We start from the raw sequence: 25616 nt of genomic DNA on the forward strand, positions 1-25616 counted from the left end.
AGATTTCGAGGAACTGTTTTTGGACAATGTCATCCAGTGACAGATGGCGAAGGATCGTGCAAATCAAGACCAACATACTGAACATTCTTCCAAGTAAGTGCAGACCCGCCATTTTGCTTGCATGGCTTAATGACATACAATTTTCCTTCTGTTGTGATTTTACTTTTTTAAAACTCAGCCTGCAGATGTTGTGGGATTCTTCACATTCTTCCCCAAAATTCTTTCGCCTGGCAACACCTGGCTAGTAATTATACATATGATGGGCTCCCGTAAACATGTTGTACATGACAAGTGATGAGTGGTGTGTTAGTATCATGCCTTGTAACAACCACTAGAGGGCGCGTTTGCCTGGTATCTGCGTAATGCCTGTGCTATATCCAGCCACACAAGTATTAATTTGATTCTAGTAGTTCTCTGTTTATTTTTTTATGTGTCTTTTTCAGCCAGTACCTCTCTTGAGGTGTGCAAAAACAAAAAGTAAATCCATAATTTGGTAGTTGAGGAAATCACAGGGGATTGGCGCCAGATTTTGTGCTCCCATGTTCTTCGCAAGCGCCACGTCGCTTTTACAAGGGTCTGCCTTTACATGAGCGTCTCGTTTCCAAGCAGCGTGAGGCTCTTTTACGGGCTCCCAACGCATATTTTATTTTTAGTGGCCGATGTATTCGAAGAGACACGTCACCACGGAAGACTGAGATGGTATTTAATTATGACATTAATTGATGTTTTTATGAAGTAGGCCTACTGTGGTGTCGCCACCATCAGGTCACATTGGTTTCCTTGCAGTGGCAGAACAATATCAATTGGTGGCAGTAATGTGAAATTAAGCCAAATGCCAAGAAAAAGAAGAAGAACTGACACTACACAAGTTTTGTATGTATGTTTAGTATCCACAAGCATCGTGGAATGCTTAACGGCTCAACTTTCCACCAAGTAGCAGCAAGATGTAGCTTCATTAGTGTGTCCTGGTTAGGAAGTCTGCTTCCTCTAATCACTCCTTAGTGCCTCTACCATAAAAGGCATGGCGGCGCCTCAAGGAAAATCATAAACTGAATGATCATTTATGTGCTGTACTTTTTTTTCCCCATGCTGTTTATATTGACAAAAAGTGTTGGCGCACTCGTCATCAGTTAAATGGAAATTGATGAAACGCAGTTAAATTATTAATCCAGAATATTGTGCCTCCAAAACTCTTAATCTAAAAGCAAAATCTATTTTTCAAACTGTGACACACCTTTGCTTCAAATCTTAACTTGGAATCGTAGGTTAGGCTTCAAGCTTGATTATGAAACCACTTCCTTGGCCCAAATTTGAAACCCTAATCCTAATTTGAAACCCAAAGTTTCTGTTTCGACCCTAGTTTCAAACACTAATTTGAAACCCAAACTGTTCTAATTCTTAAACTAATCCCAAACCCTAATTTGTAACCTTAAACCACAATTTCAAACCGTAACCCAAAATTGGACCCCCCAACCCAAATTTGAAACCTAATTTGTGGAGTGGCCTTCCTCGGGGAAATGTAATAGGCCCATTCATTATCTATAGAGAAACTTGCAGAACAACATCTTTGTGTTATCATCCCGGATAAGGACCATTTTGCAAGGCTCCTGTTTGATTTTGACGGTGGTGTGCTGTATCTATGTGGATTTAATAGCTAACAGCTGCTCACTTCCACCCAATAAACCCATTATGTAAATGTAAAAATTCAACTGGTGGCAAAAACCTGCCAGGAAAGAACACTTCTCTTGTTAACACATCCCTCCGCACCACTCGGCTTCGAATGACAGGGCTGCCGCTGGTCGGGGTGGCGGCGAATCCAGCAATTTTCATGGCGTTGTCGTTTTCATTTTTAATGATCTGTTGGGGGGGAGGGGGGTGTCCTTAAAACCACCGCCCCTGCCTGCCTCTCCCATACTGTATATCAGAGAGGCACAGGGGGCCAGACAGCTAAGGCCAACAAGCAGAAGAGGACCCCAAGACAGAGATCCCTTCAACGCCAGCGCAGGTAACACTTTGTCCTGCTGAAGTTGGCGTCTATGTCAGAATGTTAACAGTCTTTATTTAACACGCAGGAAGAGCCTCAAAACTAGCATGGCGTCGCCTTCCCTGATCCACGTTGGATTCCTTCTAGTCATCGTTTTCTTACCAGGTGATGTTCTTTTTTTGTTTTTGCTTTTGAAATGCATGAAAGATAAATTTAATGTTTCGGGTTTTAGTGGATTTTACGGTCATCAAAAATTACAACTGTGTTAAAATTTAGGACAGTTAAAAACTGTACTTATGAATTGGGATTTCATTAAAATGCCTTGCTCATAAAAGTTAAATACACGTCTGACAAAATATATATAATCCAAAAAATAATGGGAAATTTATTAAATTAAAGACGTAGTAAAAAAAATACATTGAAACCTGAATCTAGCACCTCATCATTTTAAATATAACTAATATAAAAGATTTTAATCTCAAATTAAAATGTTACTAAAATCACATATTACGTATTCCACAAGGGTTATTTCTGTTTACTCTAAAAGGAGAAGATGAAACCACAAAATAGTTTTGTGGTTCGTTCTGTTGTTTTATATTCAACCATCTTTTCAGAAATGCAACATGGATGATCAAAATGGCCCTTGATAGGGCCCTATATTAAAATCCCTAGCTGCAGTCCCCATCAGCTGAGTAGACAGTTCCCATTTTACGAGTCGAGCGCTAAACTTCAGAAGGTAAAAGCAGAGGATATTCCACACGGGAATGCACGCAAAACACATCCGCATATAGTTTTTAATTTTTTTCCTTTTGCAGCATAGCCGTAATTAGCGTGTGTGAGGGCCTGCACTTTGAAGTTTTACAGGTGGAGGTGGCCCCCCGGTTGTTGTATAAACACACAGATGCTAGTTAAAAGCGAGGGCGGGTGCTGCCAGGGCGCCACGGTCCGGGCACCTGCCGCGTTTCGCACCCCGGGGGCCCTTTTGGCCGCCTCAGTGTTTTTTCTTCCGTGTGCGGGGAAAGCGCAACATCTGGTCCTTGTCAGAGAAGTTGCCTGTTGCTTGCTAATGTGATTCCCGTGTGTGCTTAACAGAGTTCCTCGGGGCCGTCCCACTGGAGCAGCGCAAGGAGGATGAAGGTAAGGGCCCGTGTAGCCACTCTAGGTAATAAATAATATAATGAATAATTGTGTTCTTTAGGAATAATTGAATTTAAAGCTGCAATCCACTTCTAAGATTCATGCATTATTCACGCTGGAGTGTGAAAAAACGCTACTGAATGACCTTCCAGCAATCGTAGGAGTTCTTCATCTCAAGTGCCGTGTTTCCAGTTGGTGTTGTGTCTGATGACGTGAAGGCTGAGGTGGTGGCCAACCTGAGGACGTTGGCACGCCACAGGAGGAACGCGCCTGTTATGGCGGTGCCCCAGTTCCAGCACTCCCCAGACTTCTGGGGCTGGTACAAGTACTTCATGGACAGCCACAACCAGGAGGGGGTGAGTGCGATTAACATTCATTATTTAGTTTCTCATGCCGCTTTTGAGTCTGGGATTTTTTTTCCTTTGGTATGAATCGTTATTTGCTTGTAGATGCTTACAGCAGGACTTTGTACTTTACAGATTGAGGATCTGGACCGTCTGTACGTGGTGTACCTTCAGAACAAGCACCGGACGGAAGAGGGCCCCACCTTCAACCACTACCTCAAACACCTGAGCGAAATCTACAAGGCGTGTGCCGACTCTGACGACCCAGAATGCATTGCAGAGTCTACCAGCAAGCCCAAGGCGGCCATGGTGATGCCTGCTCCCATCAAGTCCGCCGCCGTCCAGATCTGCAACCCCTACGTGGACCCCTACTGCCTCTTCCCGCTGACCTCCAAGGCTGCCGCTGCCCCGGCGCCTGCCCCAGCCAAGGCGCCCGCCCCCATTCTGCCCATGGCTCTGAAGAGCCCTACAGGCTTCTATCATTACGCCCCCATCCTGGAGCCCTTCCTGAGCTACGAACAGAAGGCTGAGCTGCTGCGGATCTGCAGCCATGATGACGTTGAGTGTCTTCAGTACCACCTGAGGGCGGCGTACGGCTACCGACCTGCTGCCGGTCCCGCTCTGTCCTACGCTGCCCTCAAATGTGACCCCAAGGACCCTTATTGCAAGCCAATGATGGTGCAAAAGGCCCCCCCAGGGTATTACCATCGTCTCTACCCAACCTGCGACCCGGCGGATCCCCTTTGCGTGGCCCCACCCGCCGGCCTGGGCGTCGACTCGGCGCCTCAGGAGCAGCATTGCAACCCGCTTTTTGACGCCGGTTGCAACCCACTAACCGCCACCAAGCTGGCAGGCCTCACCAAGCCCGTGCTGGAGTATGCTCCCAAAGGCCAGCCCGCTCACGTCGCCGCCCCCCTGACCTGCGACCCCCGCTACGATCCCTACTGCATACTGGCGGTCGCCGCTGCCCTGCGCAAGTCCCAACCACGACTCCCAGAGCAACAGGTCTGAATCTCACGCCCTGAGTAATGTCGACTAGACTTTAATTTTTTTCATTCTTTTTATTAAGTAATATACGTTGGTACCTTGACTTAGGAGTGTCCCAAATTAATTTTGATTTATAAAGGCGAGTTAAAATATTAGTTGCGAGCGAGCTTCAGATACACTACCTCTCTCATGAAGTAAAAGAAAAATGGGGCGATTGAGGTACTGTGATGCCCTCGCACAGTCGCTGATTCACTTTCAGCTATGAATTGAGCGGGACAAACAGTCCAACGCAAAATTACCACATAGAGTAATCACATTTTATCACCCCCTCTAAGTTGCAAGCATGGTCATAGAACAAATTAAAATCATAAGTCAAGGTACCACTGCAAAGTGGATGTTCCAGACCGATCTGCAATAGCTCTAAAAAATAATAATAAAAAAAAAGACAAGCGCTACAGACAGCAGATATCTGCGATAGACAAATAGACCCAAAAAAATCTGCGACATAATGGGAGAACACTCTCGTGATTTTTTGTTGCATCATGCTTTCACTGTCCGTCTGTATTGACCAAAACCCACCCATCAATTAATCAATCAATCAGGTCGGCTCCAAGCTGGGCATCCGTGGCAAGACCAAAGAGGGCTACGATTGCTATATGCACTATGACAAAGACTGCACCCCGATCGACCCCCAGCAGAAGGCCCAGGCTCCACCTGAGCCCCGCTGCCATCCCTTTGACCCCACCTGCAACAAGTTTACGCCACCCTCCGCTGTCCAAGCCTGAGGACCCGGCAAGGGTGGTATCATCCTGCCGGACCCCCACTGCGACCCCGAGCTCGACTACAACTGTCGCCTGCGTCTCGGTGACACAGACGTCGAAGAGAAAGAGGTGGCCCGCCCCATCGAGAAATCAACTAAGGAGGCCACAAAATCCGCCGTCCCTCGTTTTGAGCACTTTCTCTGGGGCATCATAAGCCAGCGCAAGATTTAAACCAAAAATCACAGCATAACATGAAGCAACTTCAATAATGTGAGTTTTTTTTTTTAAACAACAGTACAGTTAAAAGAATGTTAGATAGATACCGTTAGGTTGCAACATGTGTTGTACATTCCTTTGTCAAGATACTCAAAGTGTATTTAATATTGATTTTCTGCCCCAGCAGCTTCATTTATTCAGTTTTGATGAAGTTCTTAATAAAAACTAAAGCCGAATGGGCTCATTTCTTTATGGCAAATCCTTGAAATGATCAAACCTGTTGTGATAGACATATCAAACGAATTCCATAAATTTGACAAAACTGATGCCTTTCCCACCCACACTTTGAAAGATGTAATACCAGTGTTAACCACAAGGTAGCAGACATTCCTCACCAGCGCGTCCAAGCAGTCGGTTGTATAACTGTGAAGAAGAGCATGTCAGCAGCTGCAACATCCATCTCCAAAGTTCTTCTAAACCGTTTACAGTTCGCTTAAAGCAGACCCGGGCAAAATACGGCCTGCGGGCCATGTCCAGCCCTTTGTGCGTCTCTGTCCGGCCCGCAATCATAAATTACATTTGATTACAACTTAATAAATAAATTTAAAAAATCTGTGTCGTACATGCGATACAACTGTGCTGCTTTTATTTTGAAATGTGTCGCACTTCCGTGTAGCGTGCGTGCATGTGCGCTGTGCGTGTAAGTGAACAGCGCGAAGTAATACTGCCCTCAAAATGTGTTCTGACGCGAAGAAAAGAAAAGTTGACAAGGAGTGCCGTGTTTTCAACAAGACATGGACTGCCAAGTATTTCTTTACAGAACTGAAAGGTAAAGCCGTGTGCCTGGTTTGTGGCACTGTGTTTAAAGAATATAATTTGAGTCGCTACTACACGACCAAGCATGAGGAAAAATACAGAAATCTGTTTAATAAAGAGCGCGCAACAGAGGCTGATGCATTGCTAGCAAAACTGCAAGCCCAACAAGGACTTTTTATCAAACTTCACACCCACAGAGATGCAGCAGTCAGGACAAGTTTTGTCATTTCCAGCAAAATTGCCAGAAAAAGTAAGCCGTTTACTGACGGAGAGTTTATTAAGGAGTGCTTATTGGACTCTGTTGCACTGATATGCCCGGAGAAAAGGAGCGCATTTGAGAATGTGTCACTCTCCCGACGTACCGTAACAAGGCGGCTTGAGGACACATTGATGTTCCTATAAATGTGTTGTAATTCACAGTTTGAGGAAAAGTTAAAAAAGTTAAGAATAAATTGTACTGATTAATGAGTTTTTTATTTGACCTATACACCACAATTTCACATAGCCTGATATAAATATAAACAGAATAATTGTAGTCTTCTAATTACCAGTACCAGCCATTTAAAATAAATAATTTAGTGCATATTACAATGGAATAAAGTTGAGCAGGTTTAAATTATCGTTGGTGTGGCCCTCTGACATAACTCAGGTTTTTCATGTGGCCCCTTGTAAAAATTAATTGCCCACCCCTGGCTTAAAGTGTATTCTGATTTAGTAAATGTTTTTCCTCCTAAAACATGGATATATTCGACGCTTAATGTCATGCGGTCACGTTTATTTTCCGAATTTCTGTCTTGTCTGTCGTAACTTCACTTCCTGTTTTATTCTGTCATCTCTTTCGTTTCAGTTCGTGGTTCCTTCCTCTGTTTCTGTTGTCTTGTATTCCCTGATCCCGATTGTGTGCACCTGTGTGGTTGACGCTAATTGTCAGCACCTGTGTCCCAGCCCTTTTGTGTGTATTTAGTCCGTGTCTTCCCCTTGTCTTGTGCCAGTGTGTCTTGCCTCGTCCCGACCACCAGCGATTCCTTGCCGTCCGAATTCCTAGTAAGATTTCTCCTTTCTGTCTCGCCACAGAGCGACGCCTTTTGTTAGTGCCTTGTTCCCCATAGCCCTTTTTGTCTCGCCCGAGTGCGACGCCTTTTGTTTGGACTTTTTGCCGAGTGTTTCCCTCGCAAGAAGCGCTTTGAGTTGTCTTTTTGGTCATCTTTTTGTTGGAATAAATCCGTGAAAAGAAAGACTCTGCATCCGAGTCCTCCGCCTTGTTCCCTGCCTGACAGTACACACTGGCCAGACATGGACTCGGCAGAGTCGGAGCACCTATGCGCCGCAGTGCGCTGCCACGCCTCACAGCTCGCCCAGCACCAGAAGGAAGTGGGCAATTTGGGCGAGGCGATCCGAGGACTCGCAAAGAGCCAAGAAGATTTCAGAGGGGCGGTCACCGCCCAGGTAGGAAAGCTGGGTCAACAAATGCAGGACGTGCTCTCGCTTTTAAACGCGGGACCAGCAGCGACCTCCAGCCCATCCGCTGCTTCTCCCGTGACTCCCCTTGCCGTAGCTCCCATGTCCTGTGGTGCCAGACTGGCTCCTCCAGAACGCTACTCCGGCGAACCCGGTCTTAGCCGGGCCTTTATTACTGAGTGCGAGATGCATTTTGAGAGGTCCCCGGCGGATTTCCCCACCAAACGCTCCAAGGTGGCCTATATGGTATCATACCTGACGGGAAGGGCCCGCACGAGGGCCACAGCAGAATGGGCCAGGGATTCCATCTCCTGTCGCTCCCTCCCCGCTTTTGTCAGGGCTCTGCGTACGGTGTTCGACCCAATCTCTGCTGACCGAGAGAAGGCTCGGCAACTCTGTCAGATATCCCAGGGACAAGAGACCGTCGGGGATTACGCCATGCGTTTCCGCACGCTGGCCGCGGAATGCGACGGCGCTGTATGACATATGTATGACTGTATGAGTTCCCCCAAGGCCTTTCCGGATCCATACAGGATCAGCTAATTCCCCTGGATCTTCCCACCGATCTCGACGCCCTCATCGCGCTGGCTAGCCGCACCGACAACCGGCTGCAAGAGTGGAGGAAGCACCGCGGAAGCAGGAACGCCCCCGCCTTCGTGCCAGTAGCCGTTCCTTCCGCCCTAGAGGCGACCTGCCCCAGGCCGGACGGGGATCGGCAGCACCAGGAGTCGGGACCGATGCAGTTGGGCAGAGCAAAGCTGACAGAGGAGGAGAAGATACAACGACGCCAGGAAGGTAGATGCTACTACTGCGGTGAGCACGGCCACCTCCTCCTCTCCTGCCCGGGGAGGAGGACCCTGAAGGTAAGCGCCTTCTCTGCTGCTCTGTCCCCAGGGCGAGTTCTCCCCAAGGGCAGGGTCACACAGCTGGGAAAAAATATAGAACTTGATGTGCTAATAGACTCAGGAGCTGATGAAAGTTTGATAGACTGGGCATTTGCTCGACGATGGGGAATAAAAACTGAACTGCTGAACACTCCCGTGAACGCCAAGGCACTCAATGGACAGGCACTTTTCGAGATGACACACATAACAGAACCTGTCTCGCTGTCTTTTGGGCCCCACCATGAGAAAATACGACTACATGTCGTGACCTCCCCAATGAACCCCCTCATTCTCGGGTATCCATGGCTTCAACGCCACAACCCTGCTATAGACTGGGGATCAGGGGAAATAACGGGATGGGGGTCCTACTGTCAAGATTCATGTATCAAATCTAACCCGCGCACTGTGCCTTCTGCTCCAGACTCGGAAACTCCAGACTTGACCGGGGTTCCCGCGTGTTACCACCAATGGGCCGAGGTATTTAGCAAGGCCAAGGCTACCTCCCTACCTCCCCACCGTCCGTATGATTGCGCCATTGAACTCCTGCCGGCCTCAACCATACCCAAGGGGAGGCTTTATTCCCTTTCGGGCCCCGAAAAGCAGGCCCTGAACGATTATATAGACGTCTCTCTTCAAGCAGGGTTGATTCAACCGTCATCGTCGCCTGCGGGTGCGGGGTGGGCAAAAAAGACGGCACCTTACGTCCCTGTATTGACTACAGCCCCCTCAATCAGATCACAATAAAAAAACGGTATCCTCTTCCCGTGATGTCGACCGTGTTCGACCAATTACAGCGAGCCCGGGTGTTCACAAAGTTAGACCTGCGCAACGCGTACCACCTAGTGCGCATCCGTGAGGGGGACGAATGGAAGACGGGTTTTAACACACATCGAGGACACTTTGAATACTTTGTAATGCCATTTGGCCTCAACAATGCCCCTGCGGTGTTTCAGGCCATGATAAATGATGTACTGAGGGACTGTTTGGATCAATTTGTGTACGTTTATTTAGATGATATTCTGATTTATTCCCCGGATTTGGAGACCCCATAGGTCTCACGTTGAGACTGTTCTGCGACGCCTCCTTGACCACCAACTGCACGTTAAGGCCGAGAAAAGCGAATTCCACACAAACACCGTATCTTTTCTCTGTTTCATCATAGCCCCGGGCAAAGTAAAGATGGACCCGGCATAAGTGAGCGCGGTAACTGAATGGCCTACCCCTGACTCCTGCAAAAAGGTGCAGCAATTCCTGGGCTTTGCCAATTTTTATAGGCGGTTCATCAGAGGCTTCAGTGCTACAGCGGCTCCCTTGCATGCTCTAACGTCCCCTAAGGTTCCATTCTGCTGGTCGGCGGAAGCGGAGGCGGCCAGGAGCTGAAGAACCGCTTTAGCTCCGCTCCTATCCTCACGCTTCCCGACCCGTCACGACAGTTTGTGGTGGAGGTTGACGCCTCCAATCAAGGGATAGGGGCCATTCTATCCCAGAGAGCCAAGAGTGACAACAAGCTCCATCCGTGCGCGTTCCTGTCCAGACGGCTGATGCCAGCCGAACAGAACTACGACGTGGGAGATCGCGAACTGTTGGCGGTAAAACTGGCTTTGGAGGAATGGGGACATTGGTTGGAGGGAGCACAGCAGCCTTTTCTGGTCTGGACAGACCATAAAAACTTAGAATACATTAAGACGGCCAAGAGACTGAATTCTCGCCAAGCCCGCTGGTCGCTCTTTTTCAGCCGATTTAACTTTACTCTGTCTTACAGACCGGGATCCAAAAACACCAAGCCTGACCGGAAGTCAAGAAGCCCGAACCCATTCTGCCTCCTCGTTGCATGGTAAGAGCAGTGACCTGGCCTGTCGAAGGCCTGGTGCAGCAGGCCAATGGCAACGAACCACCCCCTAGTGGATGCCCTGAGAACAGACTGTTCGTTCCCGATCAATTACGGTCCCAAGTTGTCCATTGGGCTCACACCTCCAGACTCTCCTGTCATCCGGGCATGCGCAGAACCCTGTTTGTCGTCCAGCAGCGATTCTGGTGGCCCTCCATGGGGGCAGACGTCAGGGAATACGTCTCAGCCTGTCCCGTCTGCGCCCGGAATAAGAACTCCCACGGCGCCCGTATGGGTTTGCTGCATCCCCTTCCCATTCCATCGCGTCCGTGGGCCGAGATTTCCATGGACTTCGTCACAGGGCTACCAGCCTCAAATGGGCGAACAACCATACTCACTGTTGTAGACAGATTCTCGAAGATGGCTCACTTTATCGCTCTGCCCAAGTTGCCGTCCGCTAAACGAACGGCAACAGTAATGATGGACAACATATTCAGGATTCATGGTTTCCCAAAGGACATTATTTCAGATAGGGGTCCCCAATTCATATCCAGGTTTTGGAAAGAATTTTGCAGGCTCATAGGGGCAACTGTGAGTCTCACATCGGGCTATCATCCAGAGGCGAACGGGCAAACGGAACGCATCAACCAGCAGTTGGAGACGGGTCTCCGCTGCCTTGTTTCCCAAAACCCCTCCTCGTGGAGCAAGAACCTCACCTGGGTGGAGTATGCCCATAATTCCCTGCCCACCACAGCTACAGGTATGTCGCCGTTCAGGTGCGTGTATGGTTACCAGCCCCCAGTCTTCCCTGACAGTGAGCCGGAGGTGACGGTGACCTCGGCCCACGCCTTGGTGCGCCGATGTCATCGTGTCTGGTCGGCGGCGCGGGCCACGCTGATCCGCCAGGGGGACCGTGTCAAGCGGATGGCTGACCGAAGGAGACGTCCGGCGCCCGTGTACCGGCGGGGTCAACGTGTTTGGCTGTCCGCCAAGGATCTTCCCAACCGGGGGGACTCCAGGAAGCTGGCACCTCGCTTTGTGGGTCCATTCCCCATCGCCAAGGTCGTGCACCCGGCCGCGGTGCGTCTCCGCTTGCCCAGGTCCCTTGCAGTCCACCCCACCTTTCACGTCGGGAAGATCAAGCCGGCTGTGGACAGTCCGTTGGTACCAGATCCTGCGCCGCCTCCGCGGACGGTTGGAGGTGGGACTGCCTACACGGTGAAGGAACTGTTGGACGTGCGCAGAAGGAGCCGGGGCTTGCAGTACCTGGTGGAGTGGGAGGGTTATGGGACTGAGGAGCGGCAATGGATGCCGCCTAGTTTTATTTTGGACCCAGGGCTATTTGAGGACTTTTATGCAGCTCACCCTGAGGCTCCTGGGCCGTCTGGGATCCGGCCCTAGGGGGGGGGGGGGTTATGTCATGCGGTCACGTTTATTTTCCGGATTTCAGTCTTGTCTGTGTCGTAACTTCACTTCCTGTTTTATTTTGTCATCCCTTCCGTTTCAGTTCGTGGTTCCTTCCTCTGTTTCTGTTGTCTTGTATTCCCTGATCCCGATTGTGTGCACCTGTGTGGTTGACGCTAATTGTCAGCACCTGTGTCCCAGCCCTTTTGTGTGTATTTAGTCCGTGTCTTCCCCTTGTCTTGTGCCAGTGTGTCTTGCCTCGTCCCGACCACCAGCGATTCCTTGCCGTCCGAATTCCTAGTAAGATTCCTCCTTTCTGTCTCGCCACAGAGCGACGCCTTTTGTTAGTGCCTTGTTCCCCATAGCCCTTTTTGTCTCGCCCGAGTGCGACGCCTTTTGTTTGGACTTTTTGCCGAGTGTTTCCCTCGCAAGAAGCGCTTTGAGTTGTCTTTTTGGTCATCTTTTTGTTGGAATAAATCCGTGAAAAGAGACTCTGCATCCGAGTTCTCCGCCTTGTTCCCTGCCTGACAGTTTAATAGTGTTTCAAACGGGAAGTGGCCGTTTTGATGGACTCTCCCCAACTTTTCTCGACTCACCTTTCAATACAGTTGAGTGAACCAGCCTATTGATAATTTGGGGATTTGAATAACATTCTGGGGGGGAAACGGCTACATGTATAGAGTTTATGTCGGCTACACAAATAGAGGCACATCCACAGGTTGGCGCGTTTGACACAGCCGATACATTTCAACCACCTTTGGGTTGCTTAATTGTCTTTAAAGAGGAGCTAACTGATGAAAAATATCAATACGTATAGTCGTCGTCATCACCACTATCAGTTAGTCTCTGTTTTCTAATCATTGTGATCAAAACTATCATCGACTTAATGACCTCGGTGTGCTTGTTTCAATCCAATTCTATTGAAAGATTTAAGCCCCTAAAGCCCCTCCTGTAATTAAATTTTATCGAAATTGGTCTCGAGGGAACGAAGATCAAACCGTGGGGTGGTGAAGAGGCAGCGGCGGCGAAGAAAGTAAATGTTTGGGATCAATTTCACGCCTCCGTGAAGAATGATTGCGGCGGATTGGAAACATTATGATTAGATGTGAAAGATGAGAATCCGATTTAGGCCAGACGGCCACGGTCCAACTTGGTATGGACACTTGTGGTTGGTAATCAAGATAGATGCATAGGGTTTTTTTTTTCAATCGTTTTAAATTGCCCATTTTGCATGGAAAATGCATATTGAATTTTTGTCAGGCCGAGACCACAAATTGCAGCGGTCCACTGTATAATAAACATTTTTGGAGGGACTGTTTTAAACCAGTTGCACTCAATTATTTAACCGAATATTATCTTTGCGTTAAATGCTCTGCAAGGAAGCTAATTACAGTGAGATCTCCCTGGCTTCCGTTGCCCCTCCATGTCATTGCGAGAGTGCAGCTGAGCCTAAGTGTGAACATACTGTACGGTAATGATATTCTAGCAGCGTGGGCCTCGTCAAGGCGCAGTCAGCAAAAGAGTCTGTCCATGCTGACTCAAGCAGGTCCCCCAGGAGACCCCCACCCTCCACCCCTCGAGTCTCCCTGGCAGCCTCCTGGATGTTGTAGCTGCAAGTCAGCCAATGTTGCTGGGATGCCAACAGAATAAAAAATGATAGACTGTGTGCAACGCTTTAACATTATCGTTGATAGCCGGTGCAGTTTTTGGTGCTTCGTGCTTTTAAAATCCAGTCGTGTTTAGGGCTTTACCTTTAATGCAGAGCATTGAGTACATTTCGTGTAAACAGTGGGTTACACCCTAATTTCCTTTTATGGGCTAAATGTGCTTGACAAAACCTGCCTAGAAACAACTGATGTGACCAAATATGGATTTGAATGCCTTACAGCCAGTTCAAGCTGCAGAATCCTAAACTGTAACATCCATTCGTAATTGAATTAATGTTCAATACAGAGCAGTAATTCAATTAAACTTCTCTCATAGCCCTTTAGTGTGGGTTTTGGGACTGAACAAGAACACAGTGCTGTGCAAAATCTACCTAGCAACAATTGATGTGGCCAAGTAAATCTAGGATCTGAATACGTGTTTGACTACTTGTCTGTCTGGCTAGTTATCTCTCTGTCTAGCTCGTTATCTGTCAGAATACTGGGATAATATACGCAGAGTATATTTAAATGCAACTAACATATATGAATTTGCATTGTATTTGTATTTGCACAGAATCATTTCATTGATGTATATTACATCTGTCATGCAAAGAGGTTTTCATAAATAGGACCTATAATGGAAAAATGCCATATTATGTTCCGTTTATTGACAAAATTCATTTCTGGCCTTAGCAGAGGTCTGTGCTCTCCCTCCTGTCTCATTTTAAGTTCCCCCCCCTGTGTCGTGGTCTCATCAATTTTGACGTGACATTCACATCTGCAAGTTCTTGCCCGCAGGCTCTGACGTGTGCCAGCACGTGGATCGATTACAAAGGGCGTCGAGGGCAGTCGAGATGGCATCTGAAGGAGCTGTGCGGCACGAGCGGGTAATGAATTGCTAGAACGCTCGACCGGACATTGATCACACACTTCTGCTGACGACCGTCAATTTGCTACTTCCTTTTATAGTGCTTTATATCTGCTACTTGGCTCATGATTTATGAACTGGTGGCTTAAGTGAAACATTATGTTTGTCATTACACTGGAATATTTCACATCATAAGAGCAGAGATGCATTTAACTTTCACGTATACGTTAACAACTTGACACATTGACCCAGAGTTGAACTCATCGACTTGTTAATGCTACCTGCGGCCCTTTAGTTCGTCAATGTTGCTATATGTCAATTAAAGCGACACAAGGAGATCATGCAAAACAATCACAGAGCAAAAGTCGACTGCAAACGGTTGTTGTTGTTTGGGGGGGGGGATTTGTGCTTCCCATTAGTAGAATCTCTTGGATTTTGCTTTTGGGAAATAAGCTAAATTTACCACTTGATCTCAAGGCTATAACTCGGTGCCAGCTAAGGCGGACATTTACTGTGGCAAGCATCTCCCAGAAAGCACTGCAGGATCGTTCTAAGACGTCAAACACTACAAATCTCACTGGAGTGGAGGAAGTAGAGGAGTGGAAAAAGAAAAGAAAAAAGGGGAATCAATATTCTACAACCCCATTTATCAGCGTATTGGTAAAACAAGTTATAAGTTATGTCTTATTTTCAGCAGCTGCAGACAATAGAATATATTGACGTCATCACACTTACCGCTGTCATCTTTTAAAAGACACAGCCAGCTTTTAAAATATCCCACTTCAATTATTCTCCCACCAAGGCTATTTTTCATCCTTCATAAAATTGAAAAAAAGGTTTCTTTTATTAGTTTCAATGTTTATGCAGGAAAATAGGCAGGAGCAGTAGTGGCCCACTACGCACGTTATGAATTTCATTATGGACTTGAAATTCATATATAAAGGAAGATTGTAATGATATTATATTTTAATGACTTTATCTCTTATCGTGCCAAAGAGGTGATGGGAATATCTGAGTTGCGTCGTCTACGTCAAACGTCTTTCACTACAAGGCTTCAAATATTTCATAAACAGGGACTTCACATTGTAACTATTGATGTGAGAGCACAACAAGAGTGAGCCAGAAAGTGTTGTTTCCTGCCTGTGAGGTTGCAATTATTCATAACTCATGCATCCAAATTCACATTATTTCAAAGGAGCAAAAAGAGCCGCTGATCAAGTTTGAAATCTTCCGGTCTCCAAGGGCGTGTTTTTCTTTTTTTTTTATTCATTTGATTTTTTTTTTTTTTCCACATCGAAGATACCCTGTGGAGGATATTCACTCAGCAACAGAAAGCATTTCAGTGAAAAACAAATCAAATGGAATCTTAATAAGGCTTGATTAAAAAACACATCGTGCTTCTTCCGCCGTACTTTTTGTCTTATCCTCACGTTTCAAAAGGCATCGTTCTCATCTGCTTCGCCGTTTATAATGCCACATTTTTGGCGTTTCCTATTTTTACCCTTCACATATGATTGAACCTGCAGTCAAATGGCTCAAAGGTTTATAATTTACGTTTTAATAACATTTTCCAAGAGACAAATTGGGCTTCAAAAGTTAAACACGCAAGTGTGTGTGAAATCTTTTAAGTTCTGTTCCCCGAAACAAAACAAACCCGCAAATGTCATTTGAATGTCTCTGAAATCAACAGGCACACCCAAAAAAAAAGTTTTGACTCTTAAACGAGGTCACCATCCGCAGCTCGGAATTAAATTTCTTGTCTTATTATAATTTTGCATCACGGCCGCTTCTTCCGTGGCAATGGCGTTCTGTTGTTTGAGGTTCAACAAAAAAAACATAATAGAGTGCAGAGCATGTGGCGCCTCAAAGCGTTGTTTCGGCAGGGCTTAGTTTTTCCCTTTAAGCAAGAGGTGGGGAGTCGCCAACTTACACCCTCCCCCCCCCCCGCGATTGTCCAATTCACTCACCTTCGAGCGCATCACTCGGTATGTGGCGGGCCGCCGTTCTTTCAAGGTGATTCTATTGTTGACTTTTAAATGACAGCAAAAACCAGGAAAAGCTAACTCACCAAGACTGTGTCGGAAAGGTAGGATAATTCATATGCCTTCCACCGCAGCTTCTTAAAATTCACACCACATTTAGTGAAGGTCAAGAACTCCGAAAGAACAACAAAGACGAGCTGACTTTTGTCTCGCGCTTTTGTGTATGTTTGTGAAAAAAAGTAATTGCGTTTGGATTTTTCTATTCCTCCTGCAAGTGAAGACCTCCGTGTAGTGTGTACATGTGTGTGTGTGTGTGTATATGTGTGCATGTGTTTGCCTCCACTCACAGCGGGACGGCTCCAGTGTGAAGAGGCCTGGACGTACATACTAATCATATATGTAGTAGCGGGCTCCTCACTGAGCACGTTTCCACAGTAACGCCAGAGCGTGGCTCAATAATACATGCAGCACTTGATCCAATTTAGGTGGACTGATCAAAAGACTCTACTTGTAAAAGTCAGAAGAGTAAAAGCAAAGGATCTCTATGGATTTACTTTCGTATGGCCTCCAACCAAATTTCAACCAGTATCTTGTATGTATTCTAGGTAAAATACGGCCCGGGGGCCGCATCTGGCCCAGCAACTGTCTCTGAGCGGCCCTCACAGCGCCCATGAAGTCAAAGAAAAATTATGCGTTTAATTTGAAATTCGTCCATTTGTTTTATGTGTGCATGCATGGACTTTAGTACAAGCGGGCAAACTTTGTATGGGGTATAGCCAACTAAGCAATATTTGAAACTCTAACTCCTAAATCCTTGGTACCATTTTGAAAGCGTCAAAAATCCGAATGAATTCACTGCTGAACCCTTACCTTGGTGTATGCGGTATGCACAAGCTGTTGATTCTCTTTCTCAGGGCCGTTCGGTGCTTTTTCAAAATTTTTATGCGTGAGATGACCAACTTGACGCCGGAAGGCAGAGGTGCATTCAAACGGATGCTCAGCAGATGTCAAGAGCACGACGCTCGCGTCGGGAACTCACTTTTTGTTTAACGGGCTGCTGAAGACGTGCCTCGCAGCGGATGCCAGTCAACAAATGTGCGCTGCCCGACCGAGTGTGCGCCTCATTGCTAAAGCCTGCCTCACCTTTGCAACGCAGCAAAATAGAAAGTTTGGATTTTAGGGCAACTTTCTCACACGCTGCAAAACGTTGCCATAAATAACAAGTAACAGTAAAGCAGCATTGCAGTCACAGCGGTACCTTGACAGTCAACACTCAAATCATGTTTTACCATTGAAATGAATGGCAATGTCATTAATCGGTTCCAGCCTTCGCCCAAAACACATTTGTTGTTGTCTTAGCCCCTAACAAAGGATAAAGAATATATGACTTAAGTAATGTTGTATTGAATCAATGTGTTGCTGTGCAGTTTGTGTTCAAATATCTGTTGATTCAAGGTTTAGGCTATAGATGCTATGCTTCGGATTATGCAGCATTAAGCTAGTAGACTAGTTGAAAATATGTTTTAAGTATTTTAAATTTTAATTAGAATTTTGCATCTTCCCAAGACTTGCACTGCTAAGTGGATAGTAGATTAATGAAATATTTGAGGCAAGTCTTGTGTTCTGAGCATGTTTTTTTGAATTTGGGCAAAGGGCATCCAAAAACCAGGCCTTTAATGGCTTTGATAGCAAGAAAGGGAAAATGCTTTTGGTCTGGTCCGAGGAAAAATCTCTTTAAACAGTCTCCACGCCGCTGGAATATATTTTAGGATAATCTATCATTTTACAATCGGGTTTTAGCTGACTTTGATTGCAAAAAAATGCAAAGTGCTCACATTTGGCCCGAGTGTATTTGTGAAGCCCGTGTTAAAAAAAAGCTGCTGCATACAAAAAAAACTAGAAAGGATAACACTTTCAGAGCTGGCATTAGATTGCAGACTCACAACCATATTGTCAATCATTTTGTAGGAGCCTCGCTGATTTTTTTTTTCTTTTTTTTGTGTAGTAGAAAGAAAAATCAGTATTGGTCTTTTCACAGGCAGCATGATAGTGAAATGCGCCAACACGGGTTGGGGGGGGGGGTGTAGAAAGCTGTCAGGAAGCATGCAAGCTCAGTTGCACCCTTGACAGACTTAGATTTGCATTCATTACTGATTCCTTGCACTTTTTTTTTTTTTTTCCAGCTCACGAAAGGCTACGACGCAATATTTTGCGTAATCACACAGAAGCAGTTGGAACTGTTTCTGGCGTAAACCATCCAATGACATTTGGCGGGAGATTGGAGCTTCTTTTTCATTTTTGACACTAACGAGTTCTCAGCGGCGAAGCGGCCCTCCCATGAGCGGCGTGCGCTCAAACTGGCCCTCATAGCTCGCCGGGAGGATGCGGAAGCTCTCCTGTTTTTTTTTTTTGTAGTCGCATGTTTTCTCTTCATGGAGTTTGACGTGCGTTTTATTGTTTTATTCATTGTATGCGTTTTGTTGCTTGCTCACGCCGCTGACAATGTTTGTTATACTGTGTTTTGTGCGCCCTGAATTACCCGCCTGCTGATTTCAGTACACACACACGCACACACACGCGTAATTGCTTTGCTGTCTGCTAATCAGTTCCCGCATTAAGGGAACATGCTAATCACGGCTGCAACACACACTGGCTCATCTTCATGATACATCTGTATAGGACCTTCATTAAAATTCAGCCTTTCAACAAATAATTACAAACACGTAACAAGACGATTAGTATAATATGTACACTTGCAGGGTTGCCCAACATGGTGCCCGTGGGCAGTAAATAGCCCCCTGCGACCTAATTGGTAGCCTGCAGGCCTATTCTAAAAACAGTAGTTTATCAGGGATGGGGGGGACATTGTGATTTTCTTGGAATGTTGTAAAATTGATCATTTGAAAATGTGGTAGCCCTTCACATAAGAAGTAGTATCGTTCGATGGACAGAACAAGAAGTCATTGTAGGTTCGTGTATGGACCTAAGGACAGATGGTTAGATTGGTGAACAGTTATATCGTTATTCTGTACTGTTGTGTAGGTTGATAGGATAGGTAAATTGTCAGATTAGTGGTCTGGTAATTTGGTAGGCAAACGGACAGACAGATCGATCGATCCAGTCAATAGCACCTTTCATCATTCCTTGTAACGGTCAGCGATGACCTTCTCAGCGTTGAGTCTTTCTATAAAGTGACGCGTCCCTGGTGTGTCCAGTTTGGAAAACACGCTTGCTTCTATTAGGGCCTTGTTGCCGTTGTCGATGCAAATCAGCGTGGACCTTTGCGCCGATCGATACACGTGAGAAAGGATCTTCTCCTCGTCAATGGCAGGAGTCTATTAATACAATGCCCCCCTCTTCCTGTGGTCTGATTTGAAAAGCTTGATGGCAAAAGTACTTAAATCGAAGTTCAAAACAGAAAAATGATCTACGCAGAAGCTCTGAATCATTCCTTGACCGTGCTAGTAATTCAAACCACTCAAATTTCAAATCATCTTCCTCCATTTAAATGAATGGAGATGCCATTAATCCATTCAAGCCCCTCCAAAAACAAACAAATCATTGCCTATTGCATTAGCAGTAAACTAGCAAGCTTACATGTATTCAATTACTCTGTGATATTTTTCTAGTACACAAAAGCAAGACCTTGCTTCAAGATGAAATAGCCCGTCCACTCACAATAGACTCACAACATGCAGTGCTAAAAGCATTAAGCCGATGATTCATCCGCCACGACAATCCATCCCAGTGAGTGCAGAAGAATAATGGCTACACTGTGTTGTTTTACTTTATTTGTTTATTCATTTATTATTTTCCTCACAACAGTTTAAGCCACAATCATGAAGCGTCCGTGCTCTAATTTTCCACCCATCGAGCGTGATGCCGTACTTGTTCTGCTGATTAAGTCAGCCCGACTGATTATTGAGCGTTGGCCGAGGATTTAGTGCACATCTTGTCAAAAGCAAGAACGCCTCTACGTCTCACTTGTTTTTACTCGAGACTTCCTCCCATAATGTATATAATGCGCAAAAGCCGAAGCAGCAGGTTTAGTGGAATGGATGCGCCGACCGGGCGCTCAGTAGGACTTTCTATAGATCTCGATGGTGGTGTCAGCTCATTTAGGTTCATTACCCATCGGAGGCCGATGATGATGAGCTGTGAGAGTCTGTCTGGTTAGAGTTGGAGTGGGTTAGGGTGTGTGGTCGGATGGCGGTGGAGCAAGGGTGGCTGCTCTTGCTCTCTCGTGTGACAAACGAGTCCCAAGTCTGCACTCGGCTGTTTGAATTATAGAAGTGGGTGTGCGAGACTGCTGACCACACGTTGAGCCCCCCGGGGCAATGGCAAATGGTGAGAAACGGTTAGAGTCAAATTTTTCAAGCCCTGCAAAAGACAGTGAGGGTGACAGCCTATTAGTAGCATTGTGGACTCCACAACCGACACGGCTTTCAAAAGGCTCCACTCATGTCTTTCTCATTTATTCATGTATAGACTTGTTGCCTCGCTGCTGATAGGTAATAATCTTGCTTTCATTTCCAACTGCATACAAGGGCTTGAACGATTACAACTTGGTGCAGGGCAATCATTTTGCTGTACATTCTTTCATCCAGTCTGTTTTTGAGGAATGTTTGAGACGGATATTTAGTCTAATAATAATACTGGGATGACTTTGTCCTCCACTTCACTGAATGGCCGGTAGTCTTTCATCATCGCTAACACAAAGGCACCTCCTTTCTGCCCATGGCGGAGAAAAGAAGACATGCTCTTACAAAAATGTAACATACTTATCTCAATTATGTTATTATAGGCGAGGAGGAAATATGGCAGGAATGGAAAAGTATGCTTTTACACTGGATCGTTTTGAATGTATCAGCTGCACTGGGTCTAGCCACATTTCCTTGTCAACATAGGTTGTTGTTGTTCAATTCCTCGGCATACACACAACGCTTCAGCTTGTATCAAAAGAAAACAAAAACGGTGGCAAAAAAGCAGTAGAGCACAAGACAAACGTAAAATAAGGAAGGATTGTCACCGAGCGCTACGCCAATGTTGACGTGTCATCATTTGCATGTCGTGGCATCTACAAGCTGACTGCTTCTGTCATCTGATACCCGCAGAGCTGTGATTAATTCTGTCAGCTATTGTCTTTGGGAAGTACTTTACAAAGTCATGAGTAGAAGATGAGCGGCGTATCAAGCATCCAGCTCACAACCGACGGAACAATCATGCTTTAATGTCGCGCAAAGACAGCGGGCCAATGCTTTGACGTCAAGCGAAAATCAGAGCCCAGGTGATACGTTTGACAAGGGAGGGCGAGCGACAGAGGCCACGCATCTGATCCAATTAAGTCGTTGACGGCGACAACGCCTGGAGAGCGCCAAGGGTTTCAGTTTTTACTCTGAGGAATGTCACCTGTTCTTGCAAATGTTACATGTTGTCACCCGCAATATAAAAGAAGAACATAGAATGGCTAATATTAGCGGCGCACTGATGAGCTAAGAGAGGGATGATGATGATGTAAAGAGTCACCAATCCCACTTGTGTTCTAGGCAGGACACGCCATGAGAGTTTCTGTCGCTTCCCGGAAAGGACCGCATCGAACTCAAGCGCTCTTTGTCTTTTACTGCTGACCAAGGTGAGACAAATGTAGCAAAAATGTGTTAGTTCGTTTTAATTCTGTTTCATTATGTCATTACTCTTTGTTTTTGTATCAAGCACAAAGTTATAGGGGCATTTTTTTCCTCATAACAATTTTATAGTCTTTTGCAGGGGTAAAGCTGCTCGATACCTACAAGTATTTAGAGTTGTAATTGTGCTTGTGAAATTAATTCCAATTCACATTTAGCAACAAACTAATGCAGTCAGAAATGATGACATTTTGTCAGGTACAAACACTGCTAGGCAACAAAGAGCAACCTCGCATCAGCCTCACCAGCATTTCCCATCTCACATTATTTTCCGTCAGACCAGGCAGTGTAAGCACCACTCAACATTTCTGCGGGTAATTCAGCACCCTTTGAAATGCATTTTTTTTTTTTTATTATCCCCGGCTTGAACAAAAGCTATAGATACAAACATAGCCATTTATGCAGCAGCACTCACCACTGGTCATGATGCATTATTTGTTTGCACTCGTATACAAAAAGTTGTTGGTGGGTGAGGGGGGGGGGGGGGGGGGGGGCAACAGCTGCTTTGCCATTAATGTTGCATCGAGTGTCCTGCTGCCGACTATATAATTACAGCTTTCCGAGCATGCGGACTCATGACTCAACCCGAGTTTGTGAATAAATCTGATTGGGCGTTATGAGGACGAGAATCGGCGACTTGCGAGCCCTCCACATCATCGCAACCCCCCCCCCGAAGATGCATATCCGGGCCGAGGAAGATGAGCTGCTTGGGCCATTCACTCCGAGCTCAGGACGCAAGCCAGTGAATTACAGTGCTTGTGTGTGTTTGTGCGTACGTACGTGTGTTAGCTCCAGATGAACGGATAGTCTGCCGGATCTGCTTAGTTTGTAGCCACGGGGGAGTTTCTACGCCGTTTTAGAGCTAGCATGAAAGAACAGACAATGCCAAAGCTAAAATCCACCTCGGCGTTTTAATTGTTTCATTCCGGCTTGATGCATCTTGTGTGGATGGAGTGTTCTCCTCAATCCTTGAGTTGGATCGAGTGTATTGAGCACGCATGCCTCGGGAAAAACAGTTTACTCCTTTTGGATGCACTGTAGCAAAAAATAGCATGAATGAAGTCTTTCCAATTGATGCATACGTGAATAGTGAGTAGGTTGACTTCTGGTTGTGATTTGCTTTACGGCCTTGCGCCTTTTTGCCTCTTGGCCCCGAGATTGTAACACATTGGAGGCACTCTGAGCCGAGGGAAGCACAAGCAGAGCACATCGCATCGAATAAAGCATGATGACAGGCCAGGCTGCTGTCTAACACACGCACGCAAGCACACACAGCACTGTGTCCCACCTGACTCCGCCTTAAAGCCCCCCCCCCTATTGATTGTCAATACTACCCCTGGGCTCATTAGAAACTCACTTGATTAATGCGTTAAGTAGATTTTAATGAGAACCCCCCCCCCCTCAACCCCCAGGGGTATAAATGGATATATTGATTATGTGTGGAGACCCTCTTACTCAATTTGATGGGTGGGTTGGGGAAGCGATGATGCCTTCGGGGACCTCGCTAATTAGCAAAGGCATCGAGGAAATATCAGCTGGCCAAAGCAATACGGTCATAATGGAGACAGGCGGGTTTGGAAGCCTTTTATTTACCGCACAGGGCATGTTTGACTTTACCGGATACCGTATTGCAATAAAAGAGCAAGTTAAGTCAAACATTTTCTTTCCATGTTCTATGCAGCACCACAAGTCTAAACACGGATGTCTCATTAAATATTGCATTTATAAAAATATTATTAAAAAAATGGTAGTAGTTTATATCAATAATATAAAAAATATTCATATTTTGGAATTAAGGGTTCTGTTCAACAACTGCAACGTCATAGCTATTAATTACAATGCATAGTAAAATTTCTATTCCATAAGCTTTTATAGGGAAAACTTAAAAACAAAACGTGAAAATCTCTCATAAACCTGACGCACTTGGAAAAAACGAAAGACATTTTGGAAATCTAACGCCATCTCTGATTAAAATTTGCTGTTGACCATTTTTATGTAAATGATCCAATTGATGACTGCATATTTACATCTCTGCATGTTCCATCCATTCATTCATTCAGGGGAGAAGAAAAAAAAAAAGGTCCAAATGCAGCCACGTGCGTGTACGTCACAATCCACACAAGCGTGGCCCCTCCTGAGTCACGTGACGCCAGCGCCGGCTGATGCTGCGAGCAGCGAGCGGACACACTGGAGAGAGTGTCAGCCTGCCTGCCAGCCGAGCACCCGCCACATTTCTTTTTCCATACTCCCGCTCGGTGAGTACATCATTTGATCTCACATTTTCTTGTCTTTTTTTTTTTTCTTCTCTCTCTCCTTGTTTTGTTGTTGGCGTTTGGGCCACGGCTGTTGTGCGCATGCAATGCTTTCGATTCATCCCACACATCCACGCAGGACGCATACGTGCTGCTGGCGGAATGGTTTGGATCCGCTCGTCTATTTTAGCAGCATTCACCTTTTGCTCCGTGTCCCGCCCCGTTCCTTCTGCGTTGTTGCTTTTGGGGCAATTTTACTCTTAATTTTTTTTTTTTATTGTTTTTATTTTTGGCAGCATTGGTGGCGGAAAAAAAAACACTTTTGATTTTGGAGGATTTTGAATGTTTTTGCAGCAGGTGACAGTGGAAGTGGATTGGAGTTCTTCATGCAGACGCCAGGTGAACTTTTGTTGCATGAATGCACATCTTAAGCAGCTTCTCATAAGGGAACATATTATGGAATAATATTTTGATCATTCTATTTAAAATATATATATATATATATATAAAATTCTAGTTATTTTGGGAGAATTCTAAAAAATACATCAAAACCTCTACAAAAAGATTAAGAAATACTACAAAATATTAGATTATGATAATTGTATAGTCCATAATTGTTATTCGGCCGATTTATCCATTGATTTGCAAGCATAAACTTGTTAATATCAAATATCTTGTTGATGATGATGATATTAGTTACACCATTTCAGTGGCGAAAGATGATTTGAGATGTGAGCAAATTCCAATGTATCTCAAGGCACCACTGTAGACAATTGAGACAAAATAATGGAAAATCAAAAACATAATCAAAACTTGAAATTCAAAATTTGACAATATATGAGGGGGGGGGAGAGAAATAAAAGAAAATGAAAATTATACCAAAAATAGTCAATGAAAATACACCGGTGCTGATTGCTGACATGCTTGTGGTTAGCATGCTTGCATCTCAGTTCCGTGGTTCTGTGTTTGAATTTCTGCTCTGACCTTGTGTGTGAAAATTGTGAAAAACAATTTCCACGAAAGGCGACAGAAAATCACTAACTCGGTAACACAGACTGCACTTTTGTAAATGTTCTTTTGGCATCCGTGTTAGAAAATTCATGTCAGCGGTGTCAGCATACAACTGTGAGCGTCACAAAAATCAAAATCAGTCAAAAATAATAGCGCCTTACCGTCATATCTATGGATTAAAACCATTCTAGACGTACGATTAATCCATGCTTAACTTTGCCGATTAAACAATAAAGGAACCTGTTTTGTAGAAGGGCGCCGGCCGGGAACCTCACAGAACGCATACAAAGTTGCTACACAGAATCCACAAATTGAACATTTGCAGTGCAAATGTGTGCCGTGGAAAAACAAAAC

The 25616-nt window shown here is 45.5% G+C and overlaps 2 protein-coding genes across 6 annotated transcripts in view; both read left to right on the plus strand.

Annotated features, from left to right (window-relative positions):
• Window positions 1–82: 82 nt before the first annotated feature.
• On the plus strand, window positions 83–5665 carry and2 (actinodin2). The gene is given in 7 exon segments (XM_088396050.1): window positions 83–93; window positions 1872–2005; window positions 2073–2149; window positions 3077–3121; window positions 3314–3477; window positions 3601–4470; window positions 5055–5665. Coding segments are annotated over 5 exon segments (1527 nt in total). The 5' UTR covers window positions 83–93; window positions 1872–2005; window positions 2073–2091; the 3' UTR covers window positions 5445–5665.
• Window positions 5666–6151: 486 nt separating this feature from the next.
• Window positions 6152–25616, plus strand: part of LOC148387069 (RNA-binding Raly-like protein) — a 47245-nt gene continuing 27780 nt past the window's right edge. For 2 of the 5 annotated variants that reach the window (XM_088396809.1, XM_088396811.1), the window contains exons 1-5: window positions 11983–12119; window positions 14264–14352; window positions 21862–21947; window positions 24060–24254; window positions 24606–24650. The gene's annotated coding sequence lies outside the window, so the exon portion shown is untranslated. Of the gene's footprint in view, window positions 6259–11982; window positions 12120–14263; window positions 14353–21861; window positions 21948–24059; window positions 24255–24605; window positions 24651–25616 lie in introns of those variants that run through there. The other 3 variants (XM_088396810.1, XM_088396812.1, XM_088396815.1) reach the window with 2 other exon arrangements.

This window comes from Syngnathus floridae, chromosome 14 (assembly GCF_059516105.1).
Source record: "Syngnathus floridae isolate MCC-2025c chromosome 14, RoL_Sflo_1.0, whole genome shotgun sequence".
Taxonomy (NCBI): Eukaryota; Metazoa; Chordata; class Actinopteri; order Syngnathiformes; family Syngnathidae; genus Syngnathus; species Syngnathus floridae.